At 39.4% G+C, this 20,458-nt stretch overlaps 1 protein-coding gene across 5 annotated transcripts in view; it reads left to right on the plus strand.

Annotated features, from left to right (window-relative positions):
- Positions 1-19,535, plus strand: part of hook3 (hook microtubule-tethering protein 3) — a 30,983-nt gene extending 11,448 nt beyond the window's left edge. Inside the window, exons 9-26 of one of the 5 annotated variants that reach the window (XM_035998915.1) lie at positions 790-852; positions 2,617-2,780; positions 2,905-3,045; positions 3,349-3,436; positions 3,655-3,768; positions 3,884-3,994; positions 4,282-4,366; positions 4,489-4,558; positions 8,868-9,008; positions 9,392-9,479; positions 11,816-11,850; positions 12,020-12,102; positions 12,330-12,430; positions 12,543-12,647; positions 13,238-13,309; positions 14,339-14,475; positions 14,657-14,678; positions 16,112-19,535. In XM_035998915.1, coding sequence (XP_035854808.1) covers positions 790-852; positions 2,617-2,780; positions 2,905-3,045; positions 3,349-3,436; positions 3,655-3,768; positions 3,884-3,994; positions 4,282-4,366; positions 4,489-4,558; positions 8,868-9,008; positions 9,392-9,479; positions 11,816-11,850; positions 12,020-12,102; positions 12,330-12,430; positions 12,543-12,647; positions 13,238-13,309; positions 14,339-14,475; positions 14,657-14,669 — 1,611 coding nt within the window. In that variant the 3' untranslated portion in view covers positions 14,670-14,678; positions 16,112-19,535. The other 4 variants (XM_031277855.2, XM_031277854.2, XM_031277856.2 and 1 more) reach the window with 4 other exon arrangements.
- Positions 19,536-20,458: the final 923 nt, after the last annotated feature.

A 20,458-nucleotide genomic window follows, 5' to 3' on the forward strand; every position in this document is an offset into this window, starting at 1 on the left:
GGTTTTGTACATCATAGCACAGTGTGCAGGTACTCCTATCGCGTGTCTGAATGGGCCTGGCAAGGTTTTAGAGTTCAGTTAGTTATCACAATGGCACATTATTAAAAAGGTCAGGATGTGAATAGCTGACATTAAAGTGGATAACTTTATTATTTGCGGCCGGTTATTATAACAGGACCATTTGGTCTTTGTATTCATGGTGTTGAAATTGAATTGCTTAACATATTCATCAATTATCGGTATTGTTAGGAAAATGACACAAATGTATAATTTAAACTGTTGAGTGTCAGGCATTACTCATTAGCCTTTAGCAATTATAGTTGTGTAATAATAACTAAAAAGATATTTGTGCAAGAACACTTATGTCCACCCAATTAGGTTGTAAGCTTACCTTTGCTGCTATATTGTGTAACTCTTTTACTATCTTACTGATTGTGTCATACTTCTTATTGCTATTTTTGGTTACATTTTAAAACCAGCTCCCGTTTTTTGCATAATTACATAGTATCAATAAAAGCTGATTCTGTTGTTACTGATGGACTTTCCCATACTTATTTCCTTGTCAGATTGTGGATTTCTTTTTTTACCTTAACACTGATAAGCTTTTGTAAAAATCTATCAGTTGATCATAATGGACATCTTTTATTTACATTTTCTTTCTGCTAATGATGACACAGTTATTGCAGAAAAATGGAGCTGTAATTTAAAGGGTGACCTGTTCTCCTGTTGTGTTAAATGGGTTTCCTCTTATTTCCTGACTATTTCCACACTGTGTGCCTTGCTTTAAAGGCCCTCCATGTCCAAGAGGAGCGTGATAGACTGAGGTTAGACTTTAATGAGCTAGAAGAGAGGGTAAATCCAAACTTTCTTTTCTTTCCGTCTCTTTTTTCCATTCATGGTGTGTGGCGTGTCTAATAGTCCTGGATTTTTTTCAGTCTGCTTGCACCAGCATCCCCCCCTTCGGAATCCAGATCCCCCTTCTCCTAATTATGTGTGCATGTGTGTGTACACGTTTGTGCACACGTATAAACGTGGTCCTCTCTTGGGGCACACCAGCCACAACCGCAGTTTTGTGTGGGTGTGTCAGTTGTCACTCCTTCACTAATTATCCTTTGTCTTTTTACCTTGGTGTGTTTCATTGCTTCCCCACAGCAATAGTAGACAGTAAGGGGAAACCAGGAAGGAGTCATTTCTTGGCAAAACTGTTGAATATATGCAACAACAAAAAAAATTACACATACTGCATATTACTCATATGTGATATTACTATTTGTGATTTAATTATGTTTTTAGGGAACCCTTTCCTGACTACCTTTCTATTTCCGTTCTGTTCTGGTCACAGCTGTAATGGGACATGTGCTTGTTGCAGTGAGGGAATTTTCACACCAGTGCAAGTTCTCCCAGAATGCTTCCACATTACAGTGTTAATGACATTGAAATGGCATACATTTTACACATAGAAGTCTTAACATTTAAAAAAAAGCAGACATAGCTAGAAGAAAAGTCAGAAATACCTATTGGCATTTATTTTAAAGTCACAGTATTTTGATGTAGGATCATTGACTTAAAGCTTTAGTGCGTAACTTTTTGATATTAATGAGCGTCCGTTACATTCAAGCCATTGCCAAATGAGTTACTACAAAGCTAATTAAGACTATCAGCTCCTCACAACTCTCTCTGTATTTCTCTATTTCTCAGTATGGCTATGTTCAGAAGATTGTCTGAAGAGCCCATCATGTTTTTTTTTTAATCCTCCGTGTCCTCCTCGGCTACTAGCCACTCCGTGGGGGAAGGGGTGGGGGCGCGTGCGCGATCACATAAGGCTCATATAGTGTGGACGCAACGACTGTTGTTGTCATTACTTAGAATTCTTCATGGGGGCGACAGAAACTACGCACTATAGCTTTAATCCTGGCAAATTTAAAAACAGTCAGGGTTGAGAAATTATGGAATGTGGTAATGGCTTTACATGCCAGGTAATTAGAAATTTAAAGATAAGCCTGCTTATTGATTTTACAGATTTGTCTCTATTTTCTCTTAAAACAAATATTAAGATCAGTTCTTGTGTTTTCTGAGGTGCAGCAGACTTGGTAATTAATTAGTATCAATATTGGCCCATTACAACCAAACAAATCTGCTTCTGCTTTGCTTTGTGTGGAGTTTGATTCCCTGTCTATCACATTGAGAAGGCAACATCAAACCATATGTAGCTCTCTCTGCTATGTTGGAGTTTGTTGGTTTGCCATGTTGAAGTGTGTTTGGTGTGTGCTTGCTTTATTACCAGAATCAATGCTGCAGTGATATAATCATAACCTAATGGATTACATGCTGTAAAAAAATAGGTTACGTGTAATTAAAGTAGCTTGAGCGATACAATTTGAAAACTAACTCATTTGCCTTTTCTGCCTCTCTTCTCTCCATCTTTAACATTCTTTCCCTCTATTCTTCTCTATACCTCTTGTGCTCCCTTTTATCCTTCCATCCTCCATGCCATCCCTTTTTTCTCTTTCCTCTATTTTTCACCTTTCTTGTTATTCAAATCCTTGTCTTCTCCCTACTCATCCAATTCCTTGTATCTCACTACTGAACCATTCCTCCCTCCCTTCCCTCCCACAGGTGGCAGCCCTGCAAGAGGAGAAGAGCAGTTTGCTGGCAGAAAACCAGATCCTGATGGAGAGACTTAACCAGTCTGACTCCATAGAGGACATAAACAGCCCTGCTGGACGCAGACACCTCCAGCTGCAGACACAACTGGAGCAACTGCAGGAAGAAACTTTTAGGTGTGGAGATGCTAGAAGCAGAGAAATGTTCATGTCATATAAAAAATGTGAGAGTTGGCTTGACTGATGCTGATGTCAAAATCATATTTTAACGATGATTGTTGTTGCTAATTATTTTTTTTAGGTTGGAGGCATCAAAAGATGATTATCGGATCCGTTGCGAAGAGCTTGAAAAAGAACTTTTGGACGTGAAGTCGCAGAATGAAGAGCTTGCGTCGCTGGCTGATGAAGCCCAGTCTCTCAAGGACGAGATGGATGTCCTCCGGTAAGACGAGGATGCAAACTGTTGGCTCGCAACACACTGAGATTACCTGAGTAAAGCACACTAAGCTTAACACTTAACATGACAAGGGATTCCAAAGGCCTGATGGGAATTCAATGAGTCAGAAAAAACAGGAGATGATGCAAGACAAATAATGTATATCTGAACCACTATCCTGTTATTTCAGACTTCTGTTGTTACAGGTGTGTTGCTATACAAACAGAGCCTTGGTAAAGATGTTCCCATCTCCTTTCCTTTCTAAATGTAACATCACAAAATGAAAGTGCCTGTTGTTGCCCTCCCCAGGCATTCATCAGACAAAGTGTCAAAGCTGGAGGGCACAGTGGAGCACTACAAGAAGAAACTAGAGGACATGGGACTTCTCAGAAGACAGGTACACAGACAGCAGCCGGCAGCAACAACTTAATGCCTTTACTGTGATAAGTTCTACTAAATGTCCCTTACAATACATTACACAGCGTCCATTGGTTAGCAAGAAACATTTAGTATCTATAGATCGCTTTTACCAACTGCCCTGTGTTTGTTTGTATGTTTGTTAATTTGTAGTTAGATGGCACAAATACAATTTACATTTCTGTCGCTATTTTGCAGAATAAGCTTATGGAGGAGAAGAACACAGTGTTAATGCAGAGCACCGTCAGTTTGGAAGAAGAGTTACGAAAGGCGAATGCTACCAAGGGCCAGCTGGAGACATACAAGAGACAGGTACCCAACCCACGGCCATGTTGACGGACACATGCAGTTATCATTATTTATATGGCCCCTGGATGTGTATTTTGAGAGATAAGGTGTTCCCATTAACTGCCCTTTCTCTGCACAGGTGGTCGAACTTCAGAACAGACTGTCAGAAGAGTCTAAAAAGGCCGACAAGATGGAGTTTGAGTACAAACGGGTCAAAGAGAAAGTGGACTCTCTACAAAAAGAAAAAGATGTATGTACAATTTGTGTGGACAATTCATTATATTAATATAAGTACTGGTACACTATAAAATAATTACCCAACAGTATTTGTTTTACTCTGCAAGACGATAAATACACCTTCATATAACACCATACATACAAAGGAGTGTGCCTAACTTCGTAAATTAGCATTTTGTTCAACAAGTAAGAAGAAAGTAAGACCAACGGCTGTAGGGAGCTGCCCCTACTTGTTTGACAGATGAATTCTGTTGGCACATTGTGTATAACATCTTTACACATTTTTCTCTCCCTCTGTAGCGTATGCGGACGGAGAGAGACTCTCTGAAGGAAACTATTGAGGAGCTACACTGTGTCCAAGCCCAGGAAGGACAGCTTACATCAGGTGAAATAAGTAACGGTCAAGAGTGGCTAAATCTGACCTAATGGCCTTTTGTAAAGCAAAGTATAATCTACTTGGTCGAGCCTAAATAGTTGGGTTTAACCGGTATTATCGGTGTGTTTCAGGTTTGTTCCCGATGGTCAGCAACGATGGCTCTGATTCACTGGCTGCTGAGATCACCACCCCAGAGATTCGGTATGAATTTTGAACCCTATGTTTTCATTTCACTTTTGGTGATTTAAAAAAAGAGAAGGTAGTCATTTAGCGCTGTACAAATATCAAATCATCTAATGTGTTTATATCCAGCAGTAGGTTAGTAAGGTAAATATCTGTGTGTGTCTGTCTGTCTGTCTGTCTGTCTGTATTGTATAGTATAGTATTGTCTGTAGTGCTGTTGTTCACTTGGTAGCCAGATGGTTTACAGTGTGTTCCTCTTGCTCTCTCTGCTGTTTTAAGGCAGATGAGTTTGGCCTAAAAAGAGCCGTCTCTGTAGCGAGTTATGTAATAGCTGTGTGTGAGTTACATCAGCCAGACTGCTGCGTTTCAAGAGGGCTGGGTTTTCTGCTGTCAGCACACTGTACCTGATTTTATTTCAACACTTGTGAACCAAAATAAATATGGGTTTACATTGAAATCCTCTAAAAGCAACTAATGGGGGGAAAAAAGTACTTAAGTTAACCCAGTCCAGGCTAATCATTACCACCTAGAGGAAGAGTAACTAAAGGCTGTTGTGCCCTGAGCTAATGTCATATCCTGCAAGCTTTCAAAGGTGTAAAATGTTGGAATAGCGATGTTTTATGTAAGATATCTGAAAAGAAGAACCGTGTGTGAAATACATAATTGATAATGATTCATGCTCATTTATGTCTGTTGGTTGTTAGTTCAGTGAGTTTAGAAAATTAGATTGTGCCATTTTGACAGATTAACCCTGTTGCTTTAAAGGCCCAGACACACAGAGCCGATGGCCAAACGTCGGCAGAAAAGGCAGTTGGACTGATCAGTCTCCCCCAATTGGTCAAAAAAGTGCCTCTGAACACACCAAAGCGACGTAATACGTCTCCATAACAGCAGGCGGTGCTAATCTGTATTGTCGCCAAAAATTAAAACCGGCAGCTGATTGGTCACGAACGCGTCACGTGGGTCTGGTTTCTCCGGAAATTCAAAGCCAGACTGTCATGGCGGCTCGTTCAGAATACGATCTCATATTGAACTAAAATAGTTCACCGAAACGTGTTTCTGAAAACATTTTAAGTGAGAAATAGGCCATGCAGTTGTTGAATCTGTCTTCATTTCAGATCGACAAAGGTCAGTTTAAAAGATTTTCGTCAGATTTTGAGAGACTCTAGTCACGCTCATTCCGCTCCTCGTTTCCGGGTTAGCACTCTACCAATCAGATGGGTCATTTGAGTCCGACTGCCGGCAGTGCCCGCCCCGCCGATTATACATGTCAAATCGGCCAAAATGAAGGCTGACAGCCCCTCGGACGGGCGACGGCACGGAACACACCGAACAGACTCGAGTCACTGACCTCGCCAGACTGTCCAACGGCCGATTATCGGCTCTATGTGTCTGGGCCTTTATAAGCAGCATCTGGGATTGATTGAATTTTCCCTTTAAACTATAAAACAGCTGAACAACAGCTGGGAATGTAGTTATTCTTTTATTACTCTACTGCAGAGTAGGAATTCACAAGAAATTTGGTCATATTGCTGTAATATTTTCCCAATAAGCTGTATTGGAACCTCTTTTCAAGTCTTCCTTTGCCTTCCCTGGTCTAACCTTTGCTAGCCAGCAGCTGTACGTTCATCTTGAAACATTTAGTCACTTCTCTAGTTGGAAAGGAGTCGGAAGTATGAAGGTAAATATGGTGCAAAAAGGGAGAGCTTGTAGAATACAAAGTGAGAACTTGCAGAACAAAAAATCTGAACTTGTATGTTAAAATTTGCACTTGTAAAAATAAAATTTGCACTTGTAAAAAATATTCACACACATGTGTTCTGAATTTGAAGTCATACAAAGAAAAAAAACATGAGTGCTTGTAAAAAAAATCTGAACTTGTAAATTGAAATTTGCACTTGTAGAAAATGTTCACACACCTGTATTCTGAATGTGAAGTTACAGAAAAAATATTCACAAATGTGTAGATTGATATTTACATGACACAATGACAGCTGCAAACTTATAATGCAACATTTACTCGTATACTTTTTTTTTTTACTCTGGTTCATTTTCCATCACAACCACAACTCAGTGATTACAACCTCTCGAATCTGTCACTGCAACTTCACATATGTGCTCTCTCGCATCACAAAGTGGCCAATCTGCGCACCTCGACTTTCACAACACTCTTGACGATACATTTGGTGCAAAACTAATTTGTACCTGTGGACTTAGGCTGTGGAGCTCTGAGCTAACAGAACGGGAAAAGTCTTCTTATATACAGTCTATGGGAAAATCAGGGTTTCTATCGCCAGATGAGGGACAACTCTGTCTGGCTTATTTATGTAGCATGGAAACTTGGCGGAATAGCATGCTAGCGTTAGCTAACTAGCAGCCAGCCCGCTTCTAAATAAATACCTTTTAATTGTCTAAACATTTTTAACCGTAAAACTAAAACACTGGCGGTGAGCTCCACGGCCTGCAGCCGCAGACGGACCGTCATCAGTGGGTAACAGGTGCCAAGTTTCGCATCCCTGCCGAGAATTGCATCCACTAGGGAAAATAATGATTTTATAATGCAAAGTACTGTTTAAAAACTAGGCAATAGTAAATCTCTTTGTCATGTTCATCAATAATGATTAGGATTTTAGAAGGTTTAGAGACATCAATGTTTTATCAGACTCTGTAGTAGCATTTCCTTGCTACCTAGATGCAATTTTCGGCAGCAATGAATTCTGCAGAAATTATTGTTTCCGACTGCAGGTTGAGGTCGGCAGCGAAGCTTTCTGGCAAAAGCAGTGTTGCTACGCTGGTCGATCCCCACTGATGACAGTCCGTCTGCGGCTGCAGGCCGTGGAGCTCACCGCCCGTGTTTTAGTTTGAATGTTAAAAAGTGTTTAGATAATTAAAAGGTATTTATTTAGAAGCGGGCTGGCTGCTAGTTAGCTAGCTAACGCTAGCATGCTATTCCACCAAGTTTCCATGCTACATAAATAAGCTGGACAGAGTTGTCCCTCATCTGGCGATAGAAACCCTGCTTTTCCCGTTCTGTTAGCTCAGAGCTCCACAGCCTAAGTCCACAGGTACAAATTAGTTTTGCACCAAATGTATCGTCAAGAGTGTTGTGAAAGTCGAGGTGCGCAGATTGGCCACTTTGTGATGCGAGAGAGCACATATGTGAAGTTGCAGTGACAGATTCCAGAGGTTGTAATCACTGAGTTGTGGTTGTGATGGAAAATGAACCAGAGTAAAAAAAAAAAGTATACGAGTAAATGTTGCATTATAAGTTTGCAGCTGTCATTGTGTCATGTAAATATCAATCTACACATTTGTGAATATTTTTTCTGTAACTTCACATTCAGAATACAGGTGTGTGAACATTTTCTACAAGTGCAAATTTCAACTTACAAGTTCAGATTTTTTTTACAAGCTCTCATGTTTTTTTTGCTTTGTATGACTTCAAATTCAGATCACATGTGTGTGAATATTTTTTACAAGTGCAAATTTTATTTTTACAAGTGCAAATTACATTTTTACAAGTGCAAATTTTAACATACAAGTTCAGATTTTTTGTTCTGCAAGTTCTCACATTGTATTCTACAAGCTCTCCCTTTTTGCACCATATTTACCTTCATACGGAAGCCACACCCTAAACAACTGGACAGAAGAGACAGGCTGAGTTCAACACTATCAAAAAACTGAGCCAATCTTATCTGTTTAGTACTGTTGATGGATTGAAGGGAGAAAGGATCTCAAGTATCTCTGCCTTGTCTTTCCACCTGACATGTCTCTGTCCTGAGTACAAAGTTCATCATCAGGAAGCAGTCAGTCAGTTTGGGGGAACAGTGCAAGATAGTGGCTTCTCAGTGGGCGTCTCAAACATACTGTATGTTTAGCTCTGGAGAAGACAATGTCGATCAGTTTGACGGTCCAACACTTGCAGTATTACAGCAGCATTACAATAGTCTTGTTGCAGCAAATGATTTAGTATTTACTAGACTCAGCCAGCAGATGTGTTGCATATGTTTGCACAAGGTGTGTGTGTGTGTGTGTCCCCAGTGCTAACAAAATTACAATGTCTCACGTTATATTGACTGATGCAGCGCAGTTTGTGCCAAACAGTTACCTGGGACAGATATAATAAAAACACAGAAATTCTCACTGGTGGTCTCTGTTTGTCTTTAGCCATGATGATATCCGATTTAATTTTAGAATGACAACATTGAGGTACATATTTAGTTTTTTGTTGAGTACAGGGCCACTATTGGTTGTTTCAACTATTTGTGATCAGTTTATAGTGTTGTTTGGCATTCACACCTGCTTTTGTCCAATGTGTTTGTTGCAGAGAACATTTGATTCGTCTTCAGCATGAGAACAAGATGTTGAAGCTGGCCCAGGAGGGATCAGACAATGAGAAGATTGCACTGTTGCAGAGTCTACTGGAGGATGCCAACCGAAGAAAGAATGAACTGGAGACAGAGAACAGGTCAGCAAAGAGCACAGAAACATGCAGCCTATCAGGATTAGCAGGTTGAGTTCTTTATCACATTTGATTAGGTGATAAAGACTTACATTTTTCTCCTTCATGCTCAATATCTTATTCAAATTTAATGAAAATAGAGCAAAGAGAAAATCTTTTGGTCTGTTCATTTAGTTTTGAGAGCCACACTTTCAATGTGGGCTGATTGTGTTTCACTGTGTTGGAACGTGGATCAATCTCCCAGCTTTTTTCCCCCTCACAAAGATTTTCTTTGTCTTAACTGGAATTTCAGTCAATGACCTTATAGCCTGCAGCCTGCCTCTCTGATGTTTGCTCACTGATGTGTTAAAACTATCTTGTCAAACTGGTCTTTTGTGCTGTTTATCTAGGTTAATCAATCAGCGCCTGATGGAGGAACAGAGTCAGGTAGAGGAGCTACAGAAAAATCTTCAAGAACAGGGTTCCAAAGCAGACGATGTAAGTAATGACATGGTTGTTTTGCATTCTTGATGGATAACTCCGATAGCAGTTGAAATGTTGGCAACAACCACAGAGAGTCAAATTCCCACCATAGCACACTTAAACAAAGATGGTCTACAAGACTGCAGTACACCGGTCCTCCTGAAGGCTCAAGGTCTTGGTATTTTACTTTAAAAAGTAACTTGTGAAAATGAAAGGCAAAATGAGCTAACAGTTTTATTCACAGTCACATTTGTTTGTGTGTGTACACGCTTGTCTCAGTGGATAGGAAACAGCTGAAATCACTTTTGATTTCCTGTTGTTGTAACTAACTCTTCATAACAATAACCATTTCTAACACCAGCATCCATGATCTTATTTTTCTGTGTGTGTGTGCGCTTTTACAAAGTTTTCATGTTGTAGCCATAGTTAGCCCTGATAGCAGCAGTAAATTAATTAAATGTTGGTTCGTAATATCAGCAACATAAATCAATTCTAGTTCATATTAACATATTTATTAACTTGTGTTTCATCTGTGATGCGGAGAGGAAAAAAGACGGACATTTTCATTGCTTTCTTCTCTGTTCCCTGTCTCCTTCACACCAGTTCCTTGTAGGGGACAACTGGTATTTAGGATGGTTTGGAGCACCTCCCAAGACGTTTTATGTGTGAGAGAGCTTGCATCCATGTCAAACGCCAGCTTCCTTTACTGCATAATTAACCCTGATTTAAATACTAAAAACTAATCATTTCATGGGTTTCTGGTTCCATTCCTGCCAGCCTGTGTAGATTTTGCATTCCATTAGCAATGTTGTCAGTATTGCTTTAATCATCTGTCTTTTCATTCAAAATCAACACAACACTTACTGTTTTATAGATGCAGAACAAGCATCTCATAAGCAGAGAATGGAAAACAAATATCCTTAATTCATTATCCCAATTATGAAGGGAATTGCTTTGGAAGACCTTTTATTTAAGTAAAATTATCAGTACAATTTCACTCAGCTGGTGTGCCAAATGTCAGGTGCAAAGATGGGAAAGACACTTAGACAGATTGGATGTAAAACCATCCACATTTGGCAGGTTTGTGATTCTTGCCAATCAGTGAAATACTTGTGCATTTTCTTTTCAAATAATGCTCCCACTGTCAGACTATAGTAAGTATAACTTTGCGATTCCTGACAAGTTCCTTCTTTTAGACTTTGTTCTTTCAAGGTGTTTTTTTTTTTTGACTTACTGAAACAAATGTGTAACAACTCAGAATGTAATAAATGTGCTCATGTGTCATATACATACATCTTAGATAGTGGTGCACGATATATCGGCCGCCGATTATAATATCGGCCGATATGGTCATTTTTTTAACACATCGGTATCGTTTCGATGTCAAATTATATATAATTATATAAATATAAATTTTTTCTTCTGAAAATCTGATGACAGTCATATTTTGCACACAGGTAAAGGTGCCCAATATCAGTCATTTCGGAAAATAAATCACAAAAGTAAAGTTTTGGAAAATTGTTCTTTATTTCTCTAGTTTCTTTGGAAAAATAATTATAACTCCATGCATTTGTTACACTGAGTTGTAGCACATAGTAACAGTTACTTTTTTCCTAGCTAGGTGTCGAATTTCTGCAGGTCTCTTTTCCCTGTTAGAAATAGAGACCTTCTTTAATCAGTCCTTTGGCATCCTGTACATGTAGATTTTTCCTCTCTGTAGAAACCCAGGTTTCCTCTTTCCTAGATGCTGTTTGATTTCTAGTTTAGAGATACTCTGCAGATTTCTGCTCTCACATGATTTTGCTGCACAGCACATGGATAGTGGCAATGGATACCGAATTTAAAAAAAAAAAACATAAAAAAATGAACCAGAGCACTACTCTAACTTTAAATATTCTTTGTGATTATCCAACATGGGGACTCCTGTTTACATGTTATAAGGTTTGGTTTGAGGTCTGCATCTCTTCTCTAATTGGTTGCCTCATTTACAGTAATTCTGGATCTCTTACTGTAGTAGAATACCACTTTAATAACATTTTTCATCATCTGTTCTACTCTTCCCTCTGTTGGATGAGAAGGGAAGTGTGCAGGGTTTTGTTATTTTGTGGTGCCTTTTAATTACAACTTTGAGAGGTCCCTTTCAACCAGGCGAGAGAACTAGCCATGGTACGCAATGTGGCCGCAGGTATAAAGATCAAGAAGACTGAAGTTTGCTGCATCTCCTGCCTTTATCCAACAGAGTGTCTCTTTGAATGTATCAAGTCGTTTTGAAGACTGAAGCTGTCTCTGGAGGTTGTATAGGTTGGGATATAATGTTATAAAAACACATCCTTTATTTGTCTTTTTTTCAGTCTTCCATTCTGAAGAAGAAAAATGAGGAGCACATGTAAGTTACCGTCTCACAAACCCAGATGTGTTTTGCTGGGCCAGGATGACAAAACTTGATTTAAATAGATTCAAAAATATCCTCTTCATTCAGTTCTGGGATGCTTTTTTATGAAATATTAAACAAAACTAGGCCTTACAAACAGTTTTGACTTTGTACTCTTCATCAGGGAGAAACTACGAGAGTTGAACAATGAGTTACTGAAGAAGAATGCCTTCATCGATGAAATGGAGCCGAAATACAACAGCAGCTGTGAGTTTGAATTCTGAATGTGTGACGTGCCGTTGCAGCCTCTTGACCTCCATCCTTTCTTACCATATGTTCTTTTCATTTTTCAAATTTAAAATTTTTTATTATGAGATGTTGTGGTACAGATTCAACACTGAGACATAAAACTGTATTTTTCAACACGTTGCAAAGGAGAAATAAGCTATGCCAAAAAGAAAACGGCACATAACATGTATGTTGTTGCCTGTCAGCCCAACGAGTGGAAGAGCTGGAAGAGGCCTTGAAGAAGAAAGATGAAGACATGAAACAGATGGAGGAGAGATATAAGAAATACCTAGAAAAAGCCAAGAGTGTGAGTATATTCTTGTTACTAACTAACATGAATTATCTTTTGCACAGTGCATTGTCGTAGGTGTGGGTCAACAAGAAAATTTATGTGATGTGGTTGAATGTGTCCTCTCCAGGTGATCCGGACCCTGGACCCCAAACAGAACCAGGGTTCAGGTCCAGAGGTCCAGGCCCTGAAGAACCAGCTGCAGGAGAAGGACAGGATGTTGCACTCATTGGAGGTAATCAAGTATTAGAAGAATTGGATGGTCTGGTAAGGAAAGGGGTGGACTCGGGAGCTTCTAGATCAATTGGGTTAACCAGTCACCCATTAGATAGTCTATATATCAATGACGTTTCATTTCCCGGATTGTTCCGGTCCCTCATTTTTGGCCGGATGTCCGTCACCTTCCTCTTTCTTTGTGTTGCCGTTCTAAACTCCGGTGGATTTATGAGGACTATGGTTAACTGCTCCTCAGATCTTGCAGGGTACATCCAGACAGCTAGCTAGACTAGCTAGCACAACTAAAACAACTTTTGAACGTACACGTTTCATGACGATTGTGATTGGTTTAAAGAAATGCCAATAAACCACAGCATGTTTTTCTCCCATCCCTGAGTACTGTGTAGACTAGCCAGACCCTCCTCTGCAGCGCTGTGGAGGAAGGTCTGGCAATGCGAGACTACCTTATAGATAACCAAAAAGGAAAAAAAAAGCCTGTTTTAAGTGTGTGAAAACACATTGGCAATAATTGTACAACAGTGTGTTGTATCTTAAAAAGCACTTGCATTGCTTCATATCTTTTTGTGTCTTTATTTTTCCTCCCAACAGAAAGAGATGGACAAGACAAAAAGCCAGAGAGATTACGAGGAGAAACTGATTGTGTCAGCCTGGTACAATATGGTAAGAAGGACCTTTTTACAGCTTAAAACCGTGACCGTTTTTGATCAGTGTCCTTTTTTTAATTGTGGAACACACTAATGACTTCTTGTTACTTGTAAACCTAGAACTGCAACGATTAGTCCTTTAATCAGTTACATTGAGGATCTTGAGGGTTTTGAACTCTTTTGTCGGACAAACCAAGATGTGCTCTAGGATACTGTGATGTGCGTTTTTCACTGTTCTCTGCTGTTTAATTCACCAAACGATTACATCATAATGTATATAAGCATTCAGTTGCAGCCCCTAAATTAATACATAGCTGACCCAAAAAGTTGTTAGTTGACAAGTTAGTTGTGAGCCGTCGCCAGCAGTTAAAAATAAACGATCACCTAAGACACTGATAAACATACTTACCTACACATTAAATGTCCAGAAAACAATTGGGGTCAGTTGGTCCTTTGATAGACTTAACATTACACTTTTTTGTTACACATGGCATTCCATGTTTTTATGTGTCAATTTGAATACTTTTGATGTTTTTGTAATACCTGTTTTAAGTGTAGGCCCATTATGCAATTTTTTTTTTTTTGCAGGATGGTAGGGGAAGACTCATCCCTGATTGGCTCGCCCTGACATTCTTACCCTAACCATAACCAATCCCACTCCTCTTGCCTAAACCTAACCAACCCAACCAGAGCAGGCAACGAGTACTAGCCATTCAGGGATGAGTTCCCTAATGAATATTCATGAGTTTTCCCCTACCATCCTGCAAAAAGAAATTTCGCGCCCAGTACTGCATGGAAGAAGTCAATTCGAAATCATGCAGTAAGGCATTTTAACCACTAGAGGGCAGCACATGCTTTTCTATAAGCTTAGCAATGTTTGCTCTGTTACACATTTGATCAATAGCTGGTGTTAATGTTCATGGGTTGTTAAATCGGTGCTAATATTGTGTTTGAGCTAATTTGCTTTCTCATGTGTCAAGATTAGTGCACTGATGGTGGCTGAGTCTCGGGTGACTTATTTACTTCCTCTGGTACTCTCACACAGGGCATGTCTCTGCAGAAGAAGGCGGCTGAAGACAGACTTGCCAACACCGGTTCTGGTCAGTCCTTCCTGGCCCGGCAAAGACAAGCCACCAGCACACGCCGCTCCTATCCGGGCCACGTTCAGCCAGCTACCGCAAGGTAGATGGCAGCAGGGCAGAAAAATACTGCGACAAACTACCTTAACAAATCCCCCAAACTTACATACAGTAGATGTGCCTTTTTTTGAGGCACACCATTTCCATTCATTTCTAATGGACATTCTTGTTTTCCTGCATTCTGCCTATTGATTTTCTGTTTGTTTTTTTTCCTTCTTGATCAGATCCATGAGATAGAGATGCCAGGCAAGGCTGTCCAAAATCTAAGACTAAGCATATTTTACCCTGACCGCTGTGATGCCAGGCTCTTACCCTTTTAACACCCCAGCATATTTGATAGGGCCTGACTAATCACCCCAAACACCTTCTCTTCCTTCCTCAACCTGTACTATGTGGCAAACCTTTGTCAGGCAGGTACATTTGGTCCCCAAGGCAGAGAAGAGTCGCATCTTCTTGACAAGTTACTGTCCGTTTTTGTTTAGGGGAGCCGCTCTGCCTGTTCTTGCAGTATTTATGCACATGTCTACCTGTCATAGCAATTGAGGTTCATCTTGTTTCTTGAGTGGAGTTGACAGATTTTCTGTCCTGCGTTACCTGTTTGAACTCTTATGATGTAGCTTTCAGCAGGCGACAGCCATTTTTATTTACATGTCAAGTGTATTTTTCAAGTGGTGATACGTTGCCCTTCTGCCGTGTTATTATGTTTTTGATTTTTGAATTTAGATGCAATATTAAGCAACAAATACATTGAGGCATAGGAAGATGTATAGTCATCACATGTAAATGTTCCATTTGCTTGCTAAATGGTTTGAATGATCTCTAATAGGGCGACATGATTTGGAGAAAAAAAAATTGGTAACTGTCGGCTGGTAATAGTGCAGCATTAATCGTGAATGGTAATTTCCCCTGGGAATTTTTTTAAAGTAACTGCTTCAGCTGTTGAAGTTGTTTAGGAAGCTAAACTAACTAACCTAACTGTGTAGACTGGTTTTCATAATGTTTTTTAAAAGGAGCCAACGTCGAGCAATGTTTCACATGGTTTTAGCTTTACCAGCATTTACCAGGTTGTCTGGGACAACTCCGTATGTGTCATAGTGTTAGATTCCACGGTATTTGGTCAATATTATACTTGCAACACTGCAGGCGTCCCTCCTCACACTACACAGAAAGACGTAGTCACAAGAGAGTTCCTGAGTTTTAGATCCTGGGACTGTTGGGTTGGAAAGGGATTTGTTTTGTAGATCGCCCTTTATGCAATTATAACAACAAAGCGAAGACGCTTATTCAGTGTAGCTCATTGAAGCAGACTCACCTTCCATATCATTTTAGAGTCAGTTGATTGCTATCATCGTCAAAAGGTTTTTCAAGGTTTGTAAGAAGGTGTTTTGATAAGCACGACACAGAATTGCCCGTGCCACTTTAAGTAGGAGTCTTGAATAGGTATGCTTGTTGCAGCTGTTCCTGTCCTTTCTGCAACCCATTTGTGGTTCCACTCTTGTTTACATTGGCATTGTTTTTAAGGCACATCATGAATGACTTCTTATTAACGTGACAGACCTTTAGAAGTCTTGGAATTAACCCTGTGCGTTTGCTGTGTATATGTTTAGATCATGCTCAGAATGTTAATTCTAACAGGCCCCGCCGTCTGACCATTATCTCTCTTTCTCCTCCCTCAACAGCAATGTCACTGCATGACTGGCACACCAATGAACTGGCCAAACGTTGTGTGGCTCGGCCCTGCCTGTCTTTGGCCTGCGCTGGCCCCAGGCTGGGCTAGGCTGAGGCACACGATGCATGAACTACCTGCCTGCCTACTGTTTTGCATGACTTTGCATTGACACGACTTGCGAATAACCAGCGCACCAGCAGCAGCATGAGCACTAACAACCGTTTGCAGTGTCATGCATTGTAACCTCCAGACAAGCCTGGGGAGGCCAGCAATTTAACTCCTTCCCACCTTTCCAGTTCCTTGCTTTTCATATTCTCCTGCTCGTTGTTACCCTCTCCATTCCTATACTATCCTCTCCTCCATTCCCCCTCCCCTCACTCTTTATGGACATGCCACACTGCATCAAGTCTGTTACAATTCAACGGTTACAAACACCAAGGACAGGGGCAGAATATCACAGCATAGTCTGTCAATCCAGCAGTTGATCTCTCAATAGGCCCTTTCTGCAGTGTGTAACTTGACGTTGGCTGGCTGCTTCAGGGTACCTCAGTGACATATTTCCACATATCTGTTTTTATTGACATGGTTGGAGGAGAGTCCACATTAGCGTGAGAGAAATATTTGAGAGGTGCGACCTGCAAATCAGTCTGCATAACAAAAAAAAAGTGTGCCAGCCTCTCCTCAACATGTTGCTAGATGGCTTCTTAGAAGTGGTTTTACCTCAAGTATTAGTGAGTACAACAAGGAGAGCTTATGGGGCATTACTGTGATGCCCTGTAAGCTTTGGGACAGTTTGCAGTAGGATGGCAAAAATAAGTGTTTTAAACTGAATAACATTGTTACAGATATGCTTTTATACTGGATACAAGCCCCTATTAAGCCTACTTTAAATTTTTCTTTAGATGGAATTTAATACAGTTAAATACATTTTACCATAAAACATGAATACTAACTTGATAGAATAATTTTTTTTTTTTTTTTTTTGAAAATAAGGATGTAACTGTACATCAGCTCACGCAGGCTAATGTACAGTACTTTTTGTTGGCTTGAAAAGGCTAACTATTTTAAAAATGTTGACAGGGAAACCATTGTAACAATCTAAAAGGATCCTGTTAATCACAGATGAAACCCTTATTGTATTATACATGTCAGGCAGTTCATACTGCAGTAACCCTGCATTTCTTTCACAGTGTTTCGTTAACGCGATCTAACCGAACAGTTATGTGAAAAATATTTTTGGCATTAACGGAAAAAAGTTAAGACTGCTTACACATGCAGTGTTAACCAAATAAGTTATACAAGACACATTTTATAGTATCCGTCATAGGGAAACTTAACTTGGTGTTGCTGTAAGTCATACTGTGCATTGTGCGTCACTTTTTAAAATAAATGTCTTATTTAAATTTTATTTCCAGAGCGTCTTAAAAGTATGTTGATAAAAAGAGTGAGACAGAAAGAAAGAAAGAGAAAATAAACACCTGGACCTAAGGATATATGCATATTAAAGGCATAATTGCATACATTTTTCAAATGAGAGATTGTGTAATCCTCAAATTTAGTGCCTTTGTTTAAAATACGATAAGAAAACAAGACTGGCTAGTCTTTTAAAGACTAAAGGCAGCAAGGCATGCCACATTTAGAGACCAATTGTATTGCATTATTTGAGAAAATAGAGAAAAAAACAATGCCTGAGATGAGCTTTGATCTCATCTACATGATACATTTCTTGACAGACAACTTCTATTCAAATTAAGTAGACTTAATGAGGGCTTTTCTTCTTTGTGTTTTAACCTATTTTACTCATAAATGTTATATTGTGTAACCTTGGATTAATTCATGCTGTGCATTTTTATCTTAATGGCTTATTTATTCTTTTGCCACTTGTACAGCAGTGTTATTACTTTTTTTTTTTTTTTTAAATATCAGTAGTATTATAATATCACCACTCATACTGTTACAATGGATGTGAAGTTTCCATACAACATTAATACTGTTAAATACTTGTCTTATGCAACAAAAAGAGGAGATGGTTTGAAATAGTGTAGTGTCTGTCTCCATTTAATGAAAATGACACAAAGGTTATTACCAGTGTCATCTGAGACCAGTGTCAAATAGAGAAAACGGTGTAAGGTTCCATTTACCTCAAGTCTTTTCAGGAAGAGGAGTTTCTTAGAAAACGTGTCCTGTTTTGAAAAAAAAAAAGCACATTTTGTGTTTTAGCGATGGCGACAAAGACGCCGGTCACGTTCCATGGGAAAAGGTATTATATAGCTGTTGGCCATGCGTATGTAATTGCATTCAAATAAAGTGTGCTCAGACTTTGGATAACTTTAATAAACAAGGATTCTACGTTTGGCCATCAAATAAATTAGTTTTCTAGAAGTGAGCGGTGAAATCCCATTTGCAGTATAAATTCATTTGCAGAGTGAAGACATGATGCTTTGTCCAGCTCTCTACTTGTTTCTGTCCAAATCAGTGTTTCGTAAAGCACTTGCCATTAACATTCAGCTGTAAGTTATATTACATAGAAGTCTTTTAACCGTCCATCCCCACGAGTCATTGGTTTGCTAAGAAATCTGTATATAATGGAACACATCCGCATTGTGGTTGACGTGTTTTATCAGGGATATTGGGGAAACATTTTCTTTTATTTAATATCTCTCTAAGAGAAAGCATATTATGTTGTCCCCTTTTATCCCCCATCAAGTCAGCCACACTACAGTATTTTGTTGCTCATTTGTGTCTGTGTATATACTTAACATTTCTGGCAAATAATGAGTAACCAGGGAAAGTTTATCACAGTAATATAACCAGAGAAACTGGCTTCAGAAGCTAGCTAGTTTCTGCCATTTTCAGACCTAAAGCCAATGTCTTCTTAATAAAGAAGCAAAGGTGACATTTGATTCTGTTCAAGCTCTAACCCCAAATAATTCCTAGATATTCATGTTTGAATGTTGAGTGTTTGAGAACAAAATACTGAATCAAGATTGTAGTCATCTTCTCAAAACCTGATCATAATTTGGTGTATCACTTATATGCCTCAGCTAAAGAAAGTACCCAGTGTTCCTTAGTGTTACTTGACTGCTAAATTGCACTGTCAAAAGTGTATTAGAGAGATGACACAAACAACATGAGGAATCTTATCACTACGCGTGCAGTGTTTGCTGTATTTTTTTACTCATTGGAAAACTTTTCTTTACATATTGAAGTAGCAAATAACCTTCCATTTGCCAAGTTTTATATTGCTTGTATACAAACACACTATGTACATACTAATTGTGGCAGTGGTAGAGGAGGTGTCTGGCCATTTGAGAATGAGAAAATAAGACCCATGTCATTATAGCATCTGTCCGATGAGGACCTATTGATGAAAATGTGCTTCCTACACTGCAAAACTTGGAAATTACATTTTAAATAAAGCTTGTATAAAACAGGCTGTCTGTTTTTCTAATTTGTACAAATCATGATGACCAGTATCAAGCTACAAGATACCACAAGCATCCCGAGTTGTCTCTTGTGTCAGGTTGTATATGTTAACTTTATTCAAGGTGGTCACAACAAATTAATGCCTGGGCATAATTTATTCCATGACCTCAAATTCCATTGTTTGCACACAATTTTTTTTTATAATGACAATGTATTAAATGACTGTTAGGCCGGCTACACACTGGCTGCGTGGCGTGAGCGTGTCAGCTGCATGGCGTGTCCATCTTTATTTCGGCTCCCATGTTAACAGGTTAGAGCTTTTCTAACTATCTGGATGAAAAGAAATATTCCATCCACTGAATGATTCAAAAATCCTTTCAAAGCTGCACCTGTTTCCGAATCATAACAAAGATTGCCACCCGCCGGCTACAAAGGAAAACTCAGTTTACTCTAACTGTTCTCATACTGTTGTTTCCGGCTGCAGCAGACAGCTGTTTTCAGTGAAAAAGCTCAAAACGCACACTGTACGCTACCTGCTCAACACCATACTGCATACAGTTAGCAACTAGCTAGTGAACACAGTGAAGCGTTTTGCAAATAAAGACACAAATATTTCCCCTAAAAGCTAAAAGAGAGTGAATCTTGGGCTGGGTGGGACACAACTCCAAATGAATTATAGTGTTGCCCCATAACAGCTGAATGTGTAAACAAGCAACTGTTTCTCTAGCAGTAGAAACTAGATCAAGAAACGGCTTGTTCCATTACTACCATAGGCCTCTCAAAGCTGCCCCTCGCCAGTCTCATGGAGGTGTTCAAGTGTGCAAAAGCAAGACTCCAGAAGACACTGAATGAATCCTGAGATTTAGTGGTGAGCGACAACACACCAACCTCGGCATCTGGACGCAAATGGAGACCAGCCAAAGCAGTGAAG

The sequence above is a fragment of the Sander lucioperca genome, chromosome 1, assembly GCF_008315115.2.
Source record: "Sander lucioperca isolate FBNREF2018 chromosome 1, SLUC_FBN_1.2, whole genome shotgun sequence".
Classification (NCBI taxonomy): Eukaryota; Metazoa; Chordata; class Actinopteri; order Perciformes; family Percidae; genus Sander; species Sander lucioperca.